The sequence below is a fragment of the Primulina huaijiensis genome, chromosome 1 (assembly GCF_012295235.1).
Source record: "Primulina huaijiensis isolate GDHJ02 chromosome 1, ASM1229523v2, whole genome shotgun sequence".
Taxonomy (NCBI): Eukaryota; Viridiplantae; Streptophyta; class Magnoliopsida; order Lamiales; family Gesneriaceae; genus Primulina; species Primulina huaijiensis.
The window spans coordinates 2547302-2569025 of NC_133306.1; the positions used below are offsets into that span (position 1 = coordinate 2547302).

The 21724-nt window shown below is 35.7% G+C and overlaps 2 protein-coding genes and 1 pseudogene across 4 annotated transcripts; 2 read left to right on the forward strand and 1 right to left on the reverse strand.

Annotated features, from left to right (window-relative positions):
- The first annotated feature begins 174 nt into the window (after positions 1-174).
- On the forward strand, positions 175-5295 carry LOC140976525 (condensin complex subunit 2-like). The gene is made up of 13 exons (XM_073440749.1): positions 175-518; positions 626-727; positions 1477-1594; positions 1928-2001; positions 2100-2160; positions 2310-2510; positions 2631-2914; positions 3021-3165; positions 3270-3517; positions 3723-3753; positions 4111-4253; positions 4600-4710; positions 4897-5295. The coding sequence occupies exons 1-13, from the start codon at positions 279-281 to the stop codon at positions 5110-5112; spliced, it is 1974 nt and encodes a 657-aa protein (XP_073296850.1). The 5' UTR covers positions 175-278; the 3' UTR covers positions 5113-5295.
- Positions 5296-5537: 242 nt separating this feature from the next.
- Positions 5538-11943, forward strand: LOC140967865 (NEDD8-activating enzyme E1 regulatory subunit AXR1-like; annotated as a pseudogene).
- Positions 11944-12080: 137 nt separating this feature from the next.
- Positions 12081-20998, reverse strand: LOC140976535 (protein RRP6-like 3). Of its 3 annotated transcripts, none has more exons than XM_073440769.1 (12): positions 20711-20998; positions 20370-20626; positions 19218-19316; positions 18023-18106; positions 17759-17845; positions 16945-17065; positions 16333-16514; positions 16119-16163; positions 15210-15718; positions 14621-15119; positions 13073-13749; positions 12081-12644 (listed from the first exon to the last, which is right to left on the reverse strand). In XM_073440769.1, exons 1-12 carry the CDS (start codon positions 20982-20984, stop codon positions 12569-12571), a joined length of 2910 nt encoding a protein of 969 aa, XP_073296870.1. In that variant the 5' UTR covers positions 20985-20998; the 3' UTR covers positions 12081-12568. The 3 variants fall into 3 exon arrangements, with proteins under 3 accessions (XP_073296870.1, XP_073296861.1, XP_073296878.1); XM_073440760.1 differs by having other exon boundaries at positions 16333-16517; XM_073440777.1 differs by lacking the exon at positions 20711-20998 and having other exon boundaries at positions 16333-16517; positions 20401-20538.
- Positions 20999-21724: the final 726 nt, after the last annotated feature.

Here is a 21724-nt window from a genome sequence, read left to right on the forward strand (position 1 = left end):
TAGTTACATATGCTAATTAACACGAATTGTCAAAATTTACAATACTATTATCATTATCTTTTGTTGAGTTAACTAATTTTATTTCAAATTCTAATTAATTCAACATATGTTTCTCACGGTTGCACGTGCATTATTTCTAGTATAATAATAAGCAACTGAAACTCAATGGGGGGAAACATAAACATCGAACATTTTAAAAAAATTTGCAATCAAATCTCATATCAGTCATATGTTGCTTCGATTTCTTGAAATTTTGAATTCTTCTAACGTTGACGAAAATGGCTGAAGCCTTAAGCCCGAAAGTGAAACAAAGGGCTCCATTCTCCCCGACCAGCCCGTTCTTCCTAGCCTCCAACAACGACAAACTCGAAAGGGCCCAGGCACGCGCAGCCCGAGCCGCTGCTGTCCGCCGCAAGCTCGACGCCCCTACCTCTACTGCTCCTGAAGACGACCCATGTCTCGGAAAAGAACAGATCCTTCTATTGTTGCATAATTGCATTAAACTTGCCAGTGAAAATGTTCGGATTTGTTTTTCAGTTTCTGTTGTTACTTCTTTGTTTTCTGTTTTTGTTTATAAGTTTTTTTCTTTTTTGGTTATATATTTTGAATACGCGTGTCCGTTCAGAAAATTAATCAGAAGAATACGTGGGAGCTGAATTTGATTGATCATCTCGTCGAAATCATTAAAGTTGAAGAAGAAAATGATGCCGAGACCAATTTCCAAAAGGTAGACTAAATTTTTTTCATGGGTTCAATTAAAAGATGCCTTTTTCTTTTAATACATGGGGAAGATAGCTTCTTGGTCATGGAAAGCTCCGTTTGGCATTGGCTTTGTTATGAATCACTGTGGTTGATACGATCCTATGGGGCGGGGCGTACAGTTAAATTTATTCCCAATTTGAGCTTTTGAGAACTTAGTTCTAATGTGTATTTTGCTGTTGTTTAATGGAGATTAATAATTGCAAGAGCAGTTTGAAGCAGTTTAAGTTTATGTATTGTATTTGGCGGATTTTGGTACTAAAAAATAATGGGATCCAAACTTTGACAATGATAGAAAGAATGAAAAAGGAAAGCTAATTTTTTTTTTATTTATCAGTCTAACTGAGTGTCCGACTAAGAAACTTTTGTGTTATCATGCTAGCATTTTGTCTTTTTTTACACATATATTTGATAAGTTGTTGCAGGATTCTGCCCGAGTGGAGGATTAAGTGCTTAAGTATCATATAGAAAGCAATTATGTACGTTCTAGCTTTGGTCACACATATCATGTGCTCAACCTCACATTGAAGTAGGTTTGGTGTGTTGTTATCATCAGTCATATCTGCAAATAATATCGAGTTGGGCTGGAAATTTGGCGCAGAGGCTACTGCTAATGACATCCCTTTATTCAAGAAAACGCTCTCGGAGTGTGCATATGACTTGTGTTTATGTTAGTTTGTACATTTCACACCTTTTATATCTTAACTTGTTATGTAGGCAAGTTGTACTCTAGAAGCTGGAGTTAAGATATATTCCTTGAGGGTGGATTCAGTTCATTCTGAGGCATATAAAGTCCTTGGAGGAATCAACAGGGTTGGCCACGAAAATGAACAAGGTTAGGGTTCCTATACCTATATTTCTTCTTGCTTGTCATTATTTTCATAAATTTTACGCTCATGAATTATTTGATCTTTAGTTGATACTTGATAAGAACTTAAATGTTGCATTTGATCTGTAAATTTTCAGATGTTTGATCTGTACATTTTCAGATGGATTTCATTCTACCATTTACTCTTACTAAATGCTTTCTGTCAGTATTTGTCACCTGGCTCTTTTCAAATGAATAATGGTGCTTGACCTGAGATTTTTCGCGTGTGTGGGTTTAGATAATTGTTTTTATTCCCTTATTTTACTTTCGATTAATTGGGTTTAATATGTACTTATCCAGATCCTATTGTCGACGATGCCAATATCAATAATGAACAAGAAGAAAATGATTCGAAGAAGGAGCAAGGGAGAAAGGTTAAGAGTCTCTTCCTGTGTAGTAGGTCAATAACTTGATTTCAGTATCTAGTCTATTGACTATTGTTGAATTTTGAAAGAGTGCTATGTATGTGCAGTTGTCTCCGTTATCTACACTGGAGCCATCTTTTAATGCTATAAATGTAAAGAAATTTGATGGTATGTTAGTCCTTACCACTGTTAGAAAAATGCTTTTGTTTTCCTCGTTTGACTTTGTGAACTCACATTCTCTTTGTATATGTTTTTTCCTTTGTTTTGTTTATGTGTTCACTCACTGGCATGAGTGTGTGTTGAATTTTGTCACTCAGTTGCATTTGTGGTAGATCCTCTCTACCATCAGACATCAGCACAGTTTGATGAAGGTGGGGTTAAGGGTTTGTTGCTGAACAATCTTGGAGTTTATGCTGATTGCCGGGTCCTTTTCGATTCAATGGAAGTACCTGGAAAGTGTATGTCTACCACGTCTCAGTGTGAGGGGGGAGAGACAGTTGATTTGTCTTTTGCTAGAGGTATGTACATCTGCAGCATATGTTGGCTTGTATTGGCAGGAATTTATCTTCTTTTTTTTTTAAATTCTGCAGAGACGACTGGTCTCTTGATCACATATTCTCGTTTGTTTAATTTTTCAGAGTGCATTGAGCAGATGGTGCTGAATATGTCAAACGATATAGAAATATCCCCCAGCCTGGGGGACATATTAAATCAGTTTGATAAAGATGAACGGATACCATATGATTTGAATTCTTCTGAGCAAGTTATTGGGAGTTCTGCCAATAAACTTGACATGGATGGTGATTTGTTCGGTAATGGTGAAACTTTCGGCTTCAGTCATGATAACCATGCAAATACTGTAGATGAAGGAGCTTATGATCAGGATCCAATTTTACCAACTCAGCCAGATGTTTCTGATTCAGTAGATTTTCATCCCTAGATTTTCTACATTATTCTTGTGTCTATTCGCCCTTTTTGAAAAATAAATTATATGTTAATTATGCTCTGTAACTTGTTGCTTTTTTCAGGGTGATGACAGTGTAAAGTTCCATGACCTCCACGAAGATGATAGAATTGGAGAAGTTGATGGCTACTTGTTTTTAAGTTTGGGATTTTCGACAAAGCAAAATGCATGGGCAGGGCCCAATCATTGGAAATATCAGAAGGTGAAAGGTATGCTTTCAAGTTGCAACAGGTGTTTGCACATCGAAAACTTCCAGTTCTTTTCTGTTTTCTACTTTTTTAAGCTCTGATATTTAAGGAAAACTGTTTTATAGATCCTAAGGACCCAGCTGAGGAAATTGGATCAGCAAAAGCCAAGAAAATGAAAAACAAGAAAGCAGAGACAGACCTTGATTTTTCTAGAGCCATCGACACTGATATTTCAAATATATTTGATGCTCCTAAGAATCCCAAGTCACTGTTGCTGCCAGCAAATCGAGCACCTTGCAACACAAAGCTTCCAGAAGATTGTCACTACCAACCAGAGGATCTTGTGAAGCTATTTTTGTTACCTAATGTTTTGGTAAACTTGATAGTCTGACCTCCTGCCCCCTTACTAGCCCAACCACCAACCCCACTCTTGTTTGCTAGTTTGAATTTGTTGCGTCAGTCGTGGAAGAAGAATGATACATGCTGATCTATGTCTATTTAGTCTTTCAATCTTCTAAATTGATTCAAAACATCATTGTGTTGGGATATTAACCATTTTGTTTTATTTCTACTTGCAGTGCCTTGGAAAGGGTGGAAGGAGGAGGAAAGGTAGGTTTGCCTTGAATGATTTCACACGACCTTATGTGCTACTTTATAGTGATACGAACTCGAACTGGTTTCAGCTTTACAAAAGAAAATAAATTCTTCCATAACCAAGAATAGAGAGTCCTTTCAAATCGTAGACAGAATTTGTATTGAAATGTGTCATTGCATGTGGCAACTGACAATTTTTATAACTGAAACATGATAACATGTTGTATTGTCTTCCTGATGTCAGCCAACATAGGTGACAAATTTTTCATCATTTTGACTTAAATATGTATCTAGCTATTATTTTTGACCCAACTTGTTGTTAACCTTTTCATATCATGTCGGCCCAATGACACCACTAATATGTATGTTTAGATGAAGATATTCAACATCGAGATGACTTTGGAGAAACAAAGTTTTGGGATGATGATGGTGGTGGTTTCGACGGTGCATTTGACGATGGACATTCCAACAATGATGTTGAAGAGTCGAGCACACTTATCTCCCAACCTCGGCAGGTTGGTTACATTTTGATAGAGCTTACAATTTTTCATCATTGCTCGCAGAGTCCAACTGTAGGCAATTTAAACGCTGAGATAGGTTTAGTATCTTCATTGGTAGCACATATTTGTTCCCAGTTCCATCTTTATAGCAATGTTCACTCACATGCTAATGGGCAGCCCCAATTACTGGCAGACAGCAAAGTCATAGTTCTACCCCCTAAAGTGATGCTCAAGCAAGAAGGCTGAAAATTATCCCCTTCTGATATGTTTTTTTTGCTCACCAATACATTCGATGTTTCTGAAACAAAAAGGCAGCTAGAGCCTAGAAGGCATCAGCCATGCTCATTTTTTTTTAAAACAGGTAAACAGGATTGAGGTTTCGTACGACAAGACTTCCAAACAGGTTGATGTTCATGTACTCAAGGAAACTCTCTGGGACCATATTCAGAAATTGAATAAAACTTCAGTTCAGGTAAATTTTCTCGTTTTAAATTTTAAAAGGCCGCTTTCTCACGATCCTTCAATTACCATAGCTTGTGCCATGTACATGCAAGTACTTGCTTGTGTGTGCATTTACGTATATACATATCTTATTTCTTTCTCTGTAATCTATCGCTGCTGCAATCATGTAAACTTAACCTCCAAGGAATATTTTCAGGAAGAATCGCCAGAAGGAACAATATCCTTCCGCCAAGTCTTGTCTTGTTTTCCAGACGGCTGCCGAGCTGCAACATCTATCAATGACATCTCACCTCATTTGTGCTTCATATGTCTACTGCATTTAGCAAACGAGCATGGAATGCATATCAATAGCTGCCTGAGCTTGGACGATCTGAGCATACGCATCATACCTCGCATTGATACCCTTTCTTAAGGGCCATACTTAGGTGTTTTAGTTCTACTTAAACTTCGGGGGTTGGTTTTGCCATATGGACTAGATTTAGATTTAGATTACTGCATGCTAGATCCCTTATTTCCCTGGGATTGGTCATTGTAGTTTTGGTGTCTTATTGTTGTAATATCGACGCAATGAGAAATAAATATTCTGTTGATCTTGTTATCATATCATTATATATAAATATATATAGAGAGACCCCCTTGTACCTAGGCCTCACAAAATCCCTGCCCTTTCGTGAGGAATGCGTTTCGGTTGTGAGACGTGGCTTGATTTTTCGCCAGTTTGTTTTTAGCATCTTGGTAGACCACCTCCAAGATGTTCTTTGATCATAATCACAGGCAGCAGAAACTTTTGCAGTTTTGGAAGGAATTCATCCAACTTTTGCACGAAACGGGCTCGGTATGGCGGCTTTTCTGCAGATTATTACAAACTTGCGACACTTGGTTAGATCAATGCCTCGAGTCAAGTTGTAAACATGCCTGAAACTTAATTATTGGATATTTTTGTAAATTCAATACAATGATATCTTATTTTTACATGCAGTAATAAATATCTGGTTTGTTATTGTTCATTGATTTATAATAATAAATATTAAGTAATGTGATATGATATATTTACAAAATTAAAATTTAAAATATTACTATTCAGTAATGGACAAGTTAGTGGATGTGACCTCACTGATAGTTGCACCTAGCCGGACAAAATGTATATCTTTATCATGTAAATTGGTGTCTATTTTAGTATTTTACCTTGAAAATCATCCGCTTAAACGCGCTTCTTAGAACACTGATATTTTCCCTTAAAATCATGTGCTGAAAATCCAACAGTTAATGACCCGTATTCCATTTATTATTTTTAAAATAAATATAAATATAAATATAAATATAAATATAAATATATAAATAAAATAAAATAAACGAAAAACATTTTTTTTCCGGTATACCGTTGTCGCTTGTATATGGTCCCGTTCTTCTTCCTTTCCCTCTCGAGATTTTACTTAATTTTCAGCGTCCCAACGAAGCAAAGTAGTAAAATCTTCAATGGCGGAGCCCAAAATTAAATACGATCGCCAGCTCAGGTTATACACGTGACGTTTTCTTGAATCCCATTTCCCTCCTCTGTATCCCTGGTGTTCATCATTACGTCCCATAGCTTTGATATTGAATGATTTTGCAAAATATGGGGTGAGCAGGGGCAGGCAGATCTTGAGAAATCAAGCATATTTGTTGAACTGTGGGCCCACAGGATCGGAAACCTTGAAAATTCTGGTTCTTGGTGGGGTTGGAAGTATCACTGTTATTGATGGTTCTAAGGTGGAGCTTGGGGATTTGGGAAATAGTTTCATGGGTATGGTTTTCCTAGTCTATTATAACATAGTTTAATGAATGTATATTGTGAGTTTTTTTGTGTCTGTGGCTTATTATTCATCGTGTTAATCGGGTTGATGTGTGTTTAGTGGATGAATTGTGTGTTGGGAAATCCAAGGCCAAAACAGTTTGCGCATTTCTACAAGAGTTGAATGATGCTGTCAAATCAAAATTTATCGAAGAGTACCCGGAGGCCTTAATTGACTCGAACCCGTCGTCGTTCTTTTCACAGTTTACCTTGGTTATTGCCACTCAGGTGCGGATATATTACTTTTCCGAGCCTGATAATCGCATACTTTGGCATTGTGTTTTTTATTTTATTTGTCGTATTGAGTTTGTTTGAATCATAAGTGTGGCCAACATTGTTCAATGAGGTTCTAGTATCTGCTTCTTATGACGCACCATTACTGCAAAGGTTGGTCATTTATTCTGTATTAGTCTTTCGAGATGATTAACTTGACCAGTAGGTCTCATATAAAAGTATAGTGACAGCTGGATTATATAGTTGATTCTTGATGTCTGCGGTATTATTCGCTTCAGTCACACCTAATATTCGGCCTCAATATTGATGTACAATTCCCGGATATGTGGCGGGAACAGACGTAAGTTGCTCTCATTTTGTTCAAACTTAATTTAAGCTTGACAAAAACAACCTTTATCCAATTTTCCCTCATGGACTCGTGACAGCGGTGAGGATTGTACCCTCAGAAGTAGAATAACCTCTGTTTGTGTATATCAGAATTGATAGGAATGCACCACATGGGAAACTGTTCTGAGAGATGCAGAGAAAATGTAGAAATATTTTTGATAGGGTAATGGCTTTGAAATTTATTATCATATTCCCAAGGTTTGTCTGCTCTTAATTTTCGGCATCTTACAGTCATAATATGGAACTAAATACTTGTGTCAATGTACAATTATCATCTCAATACTGACTTTTGAGCTGGACAAATATTGGCCTTCTAATCTTGTTAGTTCCCGACTTCCTTGGTTTAGATTTCAAACAGGAATGACGTCCCTTTAATCTATCCCTACTTGGTGCTCGTTATCATTTATGATAAGATAGATCCGAAGCTACTATTTTGGACTAATTGTTGCGCTTCAATTTATGTTACTGAGCCTATACGAGATGGAGTTTTAGAGACGAGTATTTTGAGTGGTTATCTACCGTTTGATTTAAGTTGGTGGCAAATTTACTTTTCAACCTCTGTAATACTTCAATCAATTTATTTATCAAAGAATTAAGATAAATAATCTCAATTGATTAGTTGATAGCTGGTATTTGAGTATTTTTTTCATATGTATATTCTGTTTGGAGTTGAGAATTTTTATTCTACTTTTTTGAGCATGAAATGAATATTATTGGAAAAGCGCACTAAACCTTTTGTTATCTTTCAGCGTCCAGGTTTTCTATCAGTTTCAGTGTTATCACCTTTTGAAAAGAAAGTTGGTCCCCCAACTCTACAAACTTATACTCAATGCGAATTGGTGAAGCCATATACCATAAGTAGTAATCAATTTTTTAGTTCACCTATACTTTTAAGTTTTTTACATGCCGCTCTTTCTTCTTTAGCTTGTTGAAGATTCAATGATGAAACTGGACCGAATCTGTCGTGAGTGATGTTGATATTTGCATGCTCTTATGGCCTTTCTGGTTTCGTCCGGATCGTTGTGTAAAGGTAGTTCTTAAAGCAAAAATTTTTCTTTTCTTGATATTTAGCGAGCAGTATTTTAGCATGGGGATTGCTCCCGCTAAAGTTCATTCGTTTTCAAACGCAAATGAACTTTTTATGTTTTTAAACATGAATGAACAACTATTTTGTGGTTAATTTCTGAAACTTCAGTGACAAAAAATTGCCCAAGAAACTATTTATTAAACTTGACTGTTAGAAAGGCATGGATGGTAATTTTGCTCCCCTTCTTTAGGAACATGCAGTGATTGAATGAAAACCCGACCATTTTCTGGATGATCTTCGGCTAAATAACCCATGGCTAGAGCTCAAAAGGTTTTATTTCTTTCTTAATTTTAATAGAATTACAAATTTTTCTCTTATAGCACAGTTCTCACATCAGTGAATCTTCATCATAACATCTGCCTACGTAATTGCAATTGAGTATTTATCACTGACAGCTTTGCAGAAAGCATTGAGTTGGGTACAGTCGATCCTGTTTTTCACAAACACACGCCATATGTTATCATTCTTATTAAGATGGCTGAAGAGTGGGCCAAAACTCATGATGGAAACCTGCCATCGACCAGAGAAGAGAAAAAAAAAATTTAAGGTGCACGGATCTTTTTGTACCTTGGAGACCTAATATGGGTACACTCTTTTGTTTATTTGTTCTCTGAGGTGGTTTGGTTGGCGTTGGATCAATTTATTAGGATTTAATCAAGTCCAAGATGATTGCAACTGATGACGACAATTATAACGAAGCCGTTGAAGCATCATTTAAAGTCTTTGCTCCTCAAGGAATTAGTAAGTTAATGTGTTACTCGAACTATTATTTGTGGTAGTTGCAGTTGATTGATTGACTTTTTTTATCAAACCCATCAGAACATCTTCATGGAAAGTGTGCGGACAAAATTTGGCTTCTTGAAAATATTTTGATTCTCCCATGGAGGAGCGTTGTTTTAAAATCTTAGCCAGTGCGGCGAATATTATTAAGTTCTGCTTCATCCATTGAACCCCTGAGCAATAAAGTTTTCTGCTGCCGCTGTATTTAACATGTCATTCAGATCAAGCTTCAAGGTGGGATTAAACCAGTATATGTAAATGAAGTGCATGTTTAGTAGCTAAGTTATGTGTGGGTGAGTCTGTTTTTTTTTTTTTTTTTTTTTTTTTTTTTTTTTTTTNAGTCTGTTAGTCACCCACATCGGTGATTTCTAAAACTGGTCGTATCCTATTCTATTTGAAATAACCATGTGCGAAGAAACATTTCTTGATACTCTCCTTTTGTCTTTTCAGGTTTGAGTGTGCGGCAAATAGTTAATGATAGCTGTGCTGATGTTAATTCCAACTCATCAGATTTTTGGGTGTTGGTGGCTGCTTTAAAGGTGACCATGGAAATCCTTTTGTATTATGTGTGTCAGATGAGAGTTTCTCTCTTAAGCTTGTAGTATTTGTACCTACATAACTAAGTGTAGTGGTTGGTGAAACTTTAAATCTAAAAGGTTTTAAAAAGATTTCCTTAAGCTTTATTCTGTTACACTGTTTCAGCCCAATTGAAGCACTTTCTAGTTAGCGCTTTAGGTTGATTGCAGCTAGCGATTGTTGCAAAGTTTCAATTACTGTGTCAAGTTTCTGCACGGTTTGCTGAAATAAAGAACTGGCCATGTTTAGTTGACATCTTGAAATTCCCTCCCCCCCACTGGATATATGTGAGAATATGAAGTGCTCTGTTTAGTACACCTCAAGCGAATTTCCAATGATGATTATTTATTTCTTCTAATATGGTTTTTGACGTCATATTTGCATTTGTTTTCTCATGCTTTAGGATTTCATAGCTAATGAAGGTGGTGGAGAGGCTCCTTTGGAGGGATCAATCCCAGATATGACGTCTTCAACCGAGTTAATCCTCCCAGCCATATTACCTTTCGTGCTTTGACTGCACCTTATGATGCATCTGGTTACTTCATTAGTTTGTTTGTTCCAGGTTGTATATTAACCTACAAAGGATCTACCAAGCCAAGGCTGAGGAAGATTTTCTCGTTATGGAGCAGCATGTGAGAAAAATATTGAAGAAGATAGGTAGAGATACAGATAGCATCTCAAAGGCAACCATAAAAAGCTTTTGCAAAAATGCACGAAAATCGAAGGTTTATGTTCTTAACATTTTTTCTTACGTTCTCTGTCCAGAGCTATTGAAATGTTAATTATATAGCTGGTATGTCTTTTACTTTAGCTGTTATTGTGTTTAAGTATCTCGATACTCTAGCATTTTTAAATTTTTATAAAAAATTATATAATTTTGATTGTACTTTTGCATTTGATTCATTTTTGTGCCAGTTATTGATACCATAGTCACAGTTTTTCTGATAATTGAGCTTCCTTTCATTGTTCTTGTTTCAAAATACTTAGGTGTGCAGATATCGCCCCATTGAAGATGAGTTCAATTCTCCGGTTCAGGTTGAATTACAGAAGTATTTAACAGATGAAGACTACAGGTAACTTTTTCCATATGACATCAACTCTCCATTGGATGCCATGGTGTATCACTTCGGGTTTTCACCATACAAGAAAATACAGTGTTTGGTTTAATCAACAAAAGGATGACTACAACCTGAAAGGATAATTGCTGGTTTCTTCATAATGTCCCAAGGCACACCTAGGATAATATCGATGTTATTAATTTCTCCTGACTTGCTACCTTTATCAAGCTAAAGTTAAAACTGATTGCTTTGGATTAGTTTGAAATAGAAATCGAACCCAAAACTCTCTTATCATAATAAGTCGAGCATTTTTTACTCTCTTGGCAGTTCGGCTTCACAACTTAAAAAAAGATTATTATGTGTTATTCCCTTATGTGCTCCAGTATTTTGCCTTTCGCATAACAGGCAATACAGCAATTGATTCCACGGGTGATTTTATTGAATGATGCAGCATCGCCGTGGGATTTTATTTTCTTCTAAGAGTTGTGGATTGCTTTGCTGCAAATAACAATAGTTTTCCAGGGCAATATGATGGGTAAAAACTTGAAGCCGTAATTAGTCAAGTGATCCTTTTCAAAACCAATGCCCTATGCCTGCGTAATTGTGATCATTATTTTGCAGTGAGATGGATGAGGAGATATCAAGATTGAAAACAACGGCTGTTGCCCTTGTTAGCGACTTGGGTTGCAATGGATCGACCTTAACGGAGGACCTCATTAATGAGATGTGCCGGTATGGTGCTGCAGAGCTGCATGCTGTTGCTGCCTTTATTGGTGGAATTGCTTCACAAGAGGTGATCAAGGTTGGTGCAGGCCTCATTAAAATTTCTCCATTTTTTCCTAATAAGAGCAATTCTGTTTCTGTAAAAACGTTATACATTAAGCCTGTTCTCCTATGCAGCTCATTACTAGTCAGTTTGTTCCAATGAGTGGGACTTTCATCTTTAATGGGATCGATCATAAGTCACAGCTGTTGTTACTTTAAGCTTTGTAAGGAAAAGGTATGTCGTATGTTTCTTTTCTTAAAATCTGAGGAATTGATATCATGAAATGACATTGTATGAACTGATAAGTGCACTGCGCATTTTTTTGTAGGTAGGTAGTAATTCTTTCAAGTACGTGCGGACATTGCATGAACTGGTATGAGAATCATTTGGGGGCATATCCTTGCTTCTGGATCAGTTTTTATGAGATCGAAAATCTTTATTTCGACAATTGTTAAAAGGAAATGGAACGTTAATTGAACTGATTGACTCCAATAAATAGTTAAAGCGATATATTTAAAGTTACATTCCACCAAATATTGTACGGCTGCGTACTTCTGAAGGTACTAGTGGTGGCCATGCGAATTTAGGGTCATAATATGGGAAAAAACAACCATTGATAGCTCTATGAATTGTCAAAATCGAAACTATCTGGCAACGCACAGTTAAAACAAGAATATGTTAATGTTAATTATTAAATATCAAATCACGTAAAAAAATTCTTGGATTCCTTACCAAATTGGGGCACACTCAAGTACGAGCTCAAATCTAATGGTGGAAACCCATGAGTTACTTCATGATTTGCTCATTTTCTTTAAATATAAAATTTGTTAAAACTTATATCTGATTCGAGTTTGGGAGCCAAATTCGCAAGTACAATAGTGACCTTGTTCATGAAACCAAAAACTTGAGTTAAGCTGGTAAAATTGTGAGCCAACTCGTGGCTCGACTAGAGCTCGATTTCTTACGTGTGCTAAAAGGACCTCAAAACAAATAAACAAGGCGCCACATCTCACAATCACCTTGTGTAAAGTAGAATAACCGCCAATGAATCAATAGACACCCTCTTTAAGAACGCGGACGAATAATAAAAAGGCCAATATAAATACATGACAGTTACACCATTAGCTTGGGATAACACATCTTGTGCATCTACACCGTATCAGATACCGCACAAACTTTGTTGGCAGGACTGTACACGCTGAATTCTCCAAAATCTCTTTTACCACTGGCAAAAAAAAAAAAACGATTAGCGTCAACTCGTGCTAACAGAGCTAATTAAACTAGCCATTCTCCATATGCAACAGTTAACAGCCTTATTAAAAGATTAAAAAAACACTGTAGAGCTGGGATCAGTAAAGCATGAACAATGCATAAGACCCACTGATACCTATCATTTTTCAATCAATTATACAACGAATATTAAATTTGAATATATACTTTATTCTCAGTGTAGATCGAAACTTCATTACTTCACATACAAGACCATTTTTCTTTTCTTTATTTTTTTAATCAGCTTCCTAAATAAACTGATATCCACCAGATACTCTAATCGGAACCTGATAATCGAAGAAATTGATCACCTCATGTTCGAGATTGCCAAACTAATAGACATGAAAGCTTTTATAATTCAGATAGTACCGAACATCAGCATACCTGTGCATTACATCCCAGCCAGCCGGCAAGAAACGAGGATGAAGAGCCTCAACAAAAACTTGTCTCCATCTTTGGCAAAATTGATTTATACCATCTGGTCCATACTCCTTGAGCAGATACTCAACAACCTGTTTCCCATGGGGTCCATGACCTAATAAGGATAGTTTTGATTCATGCTTCAAAGAACTATCTCTAACTTGACCTGCACTGGTAATTTCTTTTGATATGCTACTGTTTCCTGATCTATTATCATAACTGGAATCAGACGCTAATACGCCACCCGGAACATTCTTAACATCTGAATTCATATAATTGCTATTAGCAGAAAATATTGTATTATTGCCACCGATACAAGAAGATGAAGGCTGCCTGCTTACTCCTGTATCCTCTACCATTAGAATATCCTCATAATATTGTTTCTGATCAGTGTCTCCAGTATTGCTTACTAAAGAATCCAATATTTCACCCGTTGATGCATTTGGAGAGGAGATATTTGCCTTACTCCCAATGTTATTTTCTTCCTCGTCATTCAGATATTCATATTTTCTAAGATGTTTAAAGGCATAACCTTTCTTTTTTCCAAACTTTCTTCTCTCATGAGGACTCATTCCAACCATCAAAGCTCTCTCAAGATCTTCCTCTGATATTTCTCGCCTACCATAATACATCATTATGATCTGCTCAAAGAAATAATTTGTTAGTAAATAGTTCAAGAAAATGGATATGAGATTTTCATAAAACGGGGAAAATACATTACAGTTTGACAAGATTGACATTTGACAAAATGATTTTAAGAACATTTAAACAACTCATATAAACACATCTATGATTACTATCATCAGTAATTGTTTAATGCCATACTACATGACAAACACTGTACTATGTTTGATTCAGGAAATCTGAAAGCAGAGAGAGTTTTCACAATGAAATAACTAATGCGCCAAAAAAAACTAAAAACGAAAAACAAATCATGGAATTTTCTTTTTGCATGTCAAACTATCTCTATTTGTGAGTGTGAACTATGGACATTGTTTTTTCATTGTGAAGAAACAAAATTACTCCTAATCAAATGTAAACCACAAACCAACACGATGAGATACGAAGAAAAATCTATATCAATGTAACTACTTCATTATTACTAATATCTACTATCTGCATCATTTAATATCAATACTGAATTAATTGTATTACTAAACTAGATTCAATTTCCATTTATTTTCATATTTTACACAATAAATTGAGTTCTTCGTAGATTGTAATTTAATTCTTGTATAACTTAATTTGTTATTACTAATATTAAATATACTCTTTCAAAATATTTCATTACTTATTTACCAAGTGCCAAGATCCGTATTCTTTCTTCATAAAAAGTTTTGCAAAGACCATCAGTTTACGAATACCTAAACCATGATTCCTGCCCATTTATCATTTATCAAAAATGGTAAATTGATTTACGAAAGTGGCATCTAAATAAAAATATTTCAACATTTTACTATGAACTATATTTTTTTCTAAAAATAAATTAACCAATAATTCTGAGCAAAATACCAGCATCAATTCTTCACGGCGTTGGGATGGCATTTGTGGTCCATGGCGTAGTAAAGCCATAGCTGCCGTACGCAACTCTAAAGGAGATACACCTACCTCCCCGGATGTCTCAACAGGCAAAGAGGATGCAGGAATGTTATGAGTCTCATCAAAGTTGACTACTTTGCGAACAAAAAGAGGTATCCCAAATTCAGCAGCTACTTTTTTCTTGTACTTTTCAGCAGCAGCGTGAGCAATTTCATGACAATCCACACAAACAAGGACAATATCATGGGAACGATGACTTTTCAAATGCTCGGGGAAATGTATTCTGTAGCATGAAGGTATAATTCTATACCGCAAATAGTGGTTCGCTTCACCACAACCAACACATATATTTTTCTTACTTTGAATGTAAAAGTCATTATCCTCGTCTTCTGGCCGTCCTTTGGGTTCAAAGAGAAGCATGATAGAAGGAGGATCATCTTCCACCAGTTTTGCCAGATTCCGATTGATATACCTGAACCAACATGTTCATTAGAAGATTACCCAGTATGACATGTATAAAGGGTTGCAATAAATAACAAACATCCAAAAAAAGACATTCAACCATTCAAGCTTTCTGCGATCGCAGTAACATAACAATCGCCCATCATCAGCATAGATCTTGCAGTTGTGATAAACTGGGGATTTGCAAGAAAATTTTTGCACAAATAGCTCTCGCGAAGTCTTCTTCGCAACTTGTTTTGAAACTCTGAATCTTGTATGAATGGAGGCGGATCTATAGGCTTGTCTCAGGTTACTTTTTGACATAAGAGCATAATTATAAGCAGAAAGAGGACAGCTACCTCCTGGACCTAGGTGCTGATGGACAAACGATTGAAATACATCCTCAATCTTTGTTACACTTTCTCGGAGCAAGTAAATAAGGTCTTCTAAATGTGAGCAAACAACAGGAGATGGAGATTGGTAGGGAAATCGTGTATTGAATTCTGAATCTTCATCCACTTTGGAGACGGTGCTACGTATTTCGATCTCAGTTTTTGGAATCTTAGTTGCCAGTGCAATGATGGCATTCTCGGACAAAACAAATCTCAGACTCTCATCGTGGAGACGAGCCTGAAAGAATACATCGGACCAATTTGGCTATTATAAACCCAATTCAGTATGAGAAATGCAAACATGTGCAAAGTAATGAGAACATAGTGATATGCTTAAGAAGGAAAAAATAGAAACTTATGGAAGCACGTGTGAACTTACTATAAAGTTTATGGTAGTACACATGACCTTACTTTTTAAAGGCTCGCACAAGTAATCACTTTTTAATCTCAAAAAATTTAACGATTGTAAGGGGTTCAACTTGAAATACCATGTTTTATCGTGTCGAGATACAAAGTTACTCTAAAATACTAGAGTTCAACAAAATAAATCAAGTCAGCAACAACAAAAATACAGAATATGGTAAACAAACCAATGATACGAGTATTTTAATAGGAAGATGAGACATGCTTCAACTAACCATTATATCCCTCCATGTGCAAAGTAGTCTCACAATTTCCTGAAACTGAAAGGAAATGTTCATCAGTGTCTATCCACTTGTAACCACGTGGGTAAATTACATCCACCTCCCATGTTGATCCAATGACTTTTCAGGTGGTGTAAGGTTCATGTAATTAGGTATACATCAGGGAACGTAGTTATATTCACTCTTAGGTACTCAGAAAGGTAGATACCTTTGTGTTGCAAAGACCAGAAATTTTTTCCTGATCATTCATGCAACGAGAAATGATTGATGCTGCGGCCAATTCTCCTGGACAAGCTTCAACATCTTTTGTGAAAAGCTGCAAACAAGTTGCATTGGAACGTCGACTAGCCTCGAGAAGAAAACGGAATTTGTCACCAGGAGACAAATTTTCTGCTGCACTTGGTTCTCTTTAGGATGTTGATGGTGTGAAGAGCAGAAATATAGACTAAAAGACTATGATGACTCTATTACACTTCAAAATTAATACTCTTACATATCATTTTTCAGCATCTTTTCATTTTCTTTCGCTAATCTAGTATCTCAATAAATGAAATAATTTCAGCTGTCACGTCAATGGTGGTAACTAGATAAATGACAAAGTTTTTGTTCTAAACCTTACATAATTATTTGAACATGTCTCATAATATAAGAACAATTAAAAGAAAAATCTAACATGATTGGGAATAGAATATTCTCCAACAATTTCTAGAGGTAAAGTTGCATTATCATAGAGTATAGGAATTATGATTAATAAGTGGGGCACGTTTAGAAGTTGTCATTAAGTTTTTGTGCAGAGATGGAAGTAACATTTATACCATACCTTTTTTCTGCCTATGCAACTCCAAACAAAGACAATGTGCAATATACAACAAATAGTGTGCATCCGTTCGAGCATATTGTATCATTTCTTCAGATAAGGGGCGTCGTCTCCAATCTTCTCTCTACAATACATATGATTGTACAAAGTCAGCTACAAATCTTCACTATGAGAGTCTCCTTTGTGTTCAAAGCTAAAAGAGAGGGAATCGTCGAGGAATCTGCTGTGAAATTCAGATCCACATGATCCAAAGTTTGTTCTATTCATGAATTTCTCAAATCCACAACTCCTCCATAGATACATGTATTAGAATAAAAATCAACTTTGAATTTGCTGGTAAAGTTAAAACTAATTGGTTCTCATTTTATTGACAAATATCAATTTAGATTCCCCTGCTTGAACCACCACTAAATTTCACAAATAATAACAGAATTTTCCCTGTAACACCTCATATCATGGAAATAAACAAGAAGAGTAATAAATTACAAAAAAGGACAAATAAAACAAGACAAAGCATCCACAATACTGTAAAATCAGTATATCATTTAGTGTAAATAATTAGTATTTCAAAGTCAGACAGTCTCCACTTTTTTAACTCGTCTCATACTTTTGGAAAGTGCCAATAAAAATTGAAAGGCATGCAAACATCTTTTTTCAAGGATGCATTTTCAAGAAAAGAAGTGAAGACACGGACAAAAGGTTTCTTATCTTTACTTTTTTTGCGGACAAGTATCCGAGAAGAGGAACAAATCAAACATGGTATTCAATTATCTGTATTAATATGAAGATATAAGAAAATATCTAAAATAATAAGTACCTGTAACACTTTATTTGTGGAAACTCTGCAGTATGTTTCAAGTAAATATGCCAATGACCTCTGTGGTTTGGATAACATGTCGCATGCCTGCAATATAATTGCACCAATAGCAATTACAGAATAGCACTCCCACGAGATAACAAATAAAAGTATAAGAGAAACCTCCAATATCTAATGTTCTCCTTTAATCTTCGACATTTTGGATAGTAGTTATCAGAAACTTCATTACAGAAAAACTTCATAGAAAGAAGGATAAGATTTCACCTTAGCCGTGTCAAATAAGTTCACAACATAGATGTGGAAATCTCTTTGAAGCCAGATAATGTCATTATCAGCACCATGAAATACCTGCACCATGATATTTTTTTCCTCAAGCACCACTTGATTTAATTACTTCATATAATGTTTTGCATCATATGGCTTCATAAAAAAATTATTAAGCTCTCACTGGTGAAAAAAGATTCAGAGCCAGTTTGGCTAAACTTATAAACTATTTAAAAGATTTTATAAGATGGTTAACGACTTATAAGCCGTCAAAAAATGTTTAGTAAAATTTTTCAAAAAAGAACTTATAACATTTAACTATTAAGGTCTTTTCAAAGGAACAAATCATACCAATTTATTTTTTAAAATCATCTAAGTTTTGGTCAGAAAGATCTCAACACTTCAGCTAATATCCAAGATTATTCTTAAGTCCGTTTTTCTTCACTATTTTTCCAGTCTTTTGATCATTTGATTTGTTTCTCTACTTTTCTATTAGAACTTTTTAAATACAAAGCTTTAAAAGCTTGACTTTTAAAACAAAAAGTCTTATACATTGCTAGAACATCTTATAAATTCAAAAAGCTTATAAGATGTTTAAGTTTAGCCAAATAGGCTCTTATTCATGCACCATTCATGACTAAATTTGTGTAACTGTAAAAATTAAATTACTTTTCCTAAGCGTAAGATTCTATCTTTTCAGGCTCTATTAACCACAGCTAGGGTGTAAAAGAAAAGATATCCTTCTTTCAACACTTAGATATGCATATCTGCATCCTCAAATTAGCACATCTGAACCTTCTATTTGCTATTAAGTAGTCTCCTTTTAATTTCAATTTCGAAAAAGGACTAGATTTTAGTCACAAGAAAGGGTGCGGGGTGAATAATATCAATCTTTAGTTCTAGTGAATTGTGACGACTAACATGAATCTGACCAATATGTTTCTCTGTAGTTGAGACTTGAGAATTTAAAAGACATCATGATGAGCAATTGTTAATTTTCTAATTTAAAACCACCAAAAAAAAAAGATTCGAGTATTTTCAATTATTAGAAAATATAGCTTGAGTTCATATAATTTATTGAACCACCATCACACAAGAGCAAAAGGACACATGGCAAACCTAAAAAGTTGTGCTGAGGTGCATGAGGAAAAAACTGAACTAAGACAAATTCAAAACAAGAATATCGATGCATCACCTTGCAGATTCCAGGATTAGCAAACGCTGGCCTAAGAAGCCCCATCATGTCATGTAATCTAATTGCGTCGACTAGATAATCATTCCTTTTAGTGGATATCTGTATCAATTTTGCACACTTCTAATATAAACCTTAGTAAAATAAAATAGCTTGGAAGAAGTATACATAAGAACGCCAAGTGCACACAGTTGCCTAAGACTGTAAAGCAGAAATTGAAGTGTGACAGGTTCTTCTTTCCGTGCTATTTCCATGTTCAATGAAAACATTCCAGATTTGTATGGGTGTATAGTGTGGTCTAAAGTATGGTAAAATAAAGTCCCTTCCCCTGACATATGATATAAGCCATATTCATCTATTCATTTGAAAACGCAAGTAAAATAAAAGATACCTAGCATGGGCAATATGGTCATAAAAGATGGATGGGAGCAGTACTTGCATTGAGTCAAAGAATCAAAGAAAACACATAATAAGCAAATATTCGCATAAGAGTAAGTAATGATTCTCAGTAGGGCACAGGGTATCAGCAATCTGGGCTCTAGGTTTAATAGAAAACAAACAATAGGAATTGAAAGTAATGACAACTAAACTGCTTTCTAAAAATGAGAAATGGTCAACTGTAAGGTGCGTAGCACTAAAATGAACCCCAAGAACTCAAAGCATGCACCTGCACTTGCATTTGCTTTACCAAAAATTTAGTGTTTATGAATAACTACTTATGTGTCATCAAACAAATAAGTAAATGGCAAACACCCTTCAGATTACAGGTGTTGACACAAGTAAAGATGCAAGCACAGCAGTTGGGATGCACTGTCATTATTTGATTATTTAAAATAAAAATACAAGAAAGTCATTTCCCTCGTCATACTTTTTTTATAAATTGGTTTAAGAGGAACATTCGTTCTGTTTTTTTTAGGGCTGAATCTCGGCCGATCCAGACAACAAGGCCAAAAATTGGTTCCCTTTTAATGAAACTACACATAATTTATTACTTAAAAATGGAAAAAGAAAAAAAAATCAGATTTTAATAATTTTTCTACAAACGCTACAAATTCTTAATCACCCCTGGCTTATGCACATAAATGATCATTAAATGGAAATCAATACACTTAAACACATAAGAGCAGACGTGATAGTAATAATGTCGAATGAAACCTGAACAAGAGCTGTGAAGCCTAAAAAAGACCTGAAGCTGTGCTGCTCAGTATCCACTGCAAACACTCTCACTTGACTCAACACCTCCACGAGCTCTCGCAATCCCGCTTCACTATCAACCCACACAAAAAAACTCCCCATCGTCGGAACTCCGCACTCATAATCATCACCATAAAGGCACTCCAGAATCCCAACATTCGTATTCTTAATCAACCTCGAAATCTCTCCCTTATACGGATGCAAATTCGTGCATTCCTCTGTAAAAGGAAACCCAAGCAATCCATTCAACGTATAAAACAAACAGGTAAGATAATGACCGTAAATAAAATAATAGCTCATACCGTCTGCTTGTACATCCGATGCCTGGAGAATGAGGTGCTTGAACTGAGAATATGAATTGTCGGTCAAAACTCGTTTGAAAGTGCTCTGAGGCTTCGGTTCCGTATTCAAATAACAAGATTTCACCCGTTTTCTGTTCACGAGTAGATGTTTGATTAAGAGGATAGAGACTGCTAGTGCGAAGAAACAGGTGAAAGCGACAATCGCAGCCGTCGCGGTCGCCGCTCCGCTCAGTTTATCTCCCTCCATCGCCATTGCTGCCGAGCTCGGCGCCATGATTTTTTGCAGTCAAGCACTTGAAATAACTTGACTAAAGGTTGTCTTGGCAAACGGACCATTAAACTAGTTGGGCTAAAGTGACCATAGCCCAACGTACACGATACTTCTCTAAATATTATAATTGGGCCTGATCCTGATGACCTCAGCCCGATTACACGACACTTTTTTAACTATTATAATTGGGCCTCAGCTCAATGACCCAATAGGCCTCGTTCGTTCTTTCATCTAGTAGAGGATCCAGAACTGAATATTAATTAAACCGTTATAGTTTTCTCGAATCGGTTCGATTTTCGATTGATTCGTAAGAAAAACATCAGAATTCAAGCTTATTAAAGCATAAATAAAAATAATGTAAACTCAAATATCGAGTTGAAATTATTTAGTTACATAGTTTACAAGCAGAGTGTGTGTGTGTGAACTCAATTGGACATGATTGATATATGCTCATGCATGTTGGAAATTTTCATATATATTAAAAATATGTTTTGTAATTTTATAAGTGTTCGCTAAGTGAAACCACGATTCTTATCTTGCTTTATCACACGACTCTTGGGTACCCCCGAAAAATGGGTAAGCCAAGTCCCCCAACTTCAATCACATGATTCTTGAATATTACTGATTTATACATTTGACCTACCAACATTAATACTAGTAAGGAAGGCAACGTAGTGAGACGGGTTTTTCATCTCCATTTATGTCCCTAAATTGTATTCACGCTATCATACTCGCTTTTTTCC

What these genes read in the sequence shown, in the direction of transcription:
- LOC140976525 (XM_073440749.1), top strand. Translation starts at nt 279, where the DNA reads ATGGCTGAAGCCTTAAGCCCGAAAGTGAAACAAAGGGCTCCATTCTCC. An exon ending in TTAAACTTGCCAGTGAAAAT is followed by an intron (nt 519 to 625) that starts GTTCGGATTTGT and finishes GTGTCCGTTCAG; the next exon opens with AAAATTAATCAGAAGAATAC. An exon ending in TGGCCACGAAAATGAACAAG is followed by an intron (nt 1,595 to 1,927) that starts GTTAGGGTTCCT and finishes GTACTTATCCAG; the next exon opens with ATCCTATTGTCGACGATGCC.
- LOC140976535 (XM_073440760.1), bottom strand. Translation starts at nt 20,984, where the DNA reads ATGGCGCCGAGCTCGGCAGCAATGGCGATGGAGGGAGATAAACTGAGC. An exon ending in ATCGGATGTACAAGCAGACG is followed by an intron (nt 20,627 to 20,710) that starts GTATGAGCTATT and finishes TTCCTTTTACAG; the next exon opens with AGGAATGCACGAATTTGCAT. An exon ending in CTAATCCTGGAATCTGCAAG is followed by an intron (nt 18,107 to 19,217) that starts GTGATGCATCGA and finishes ATCATGGTGCAG; the next exon opens with GTATTTCATGGTGCTGATAA.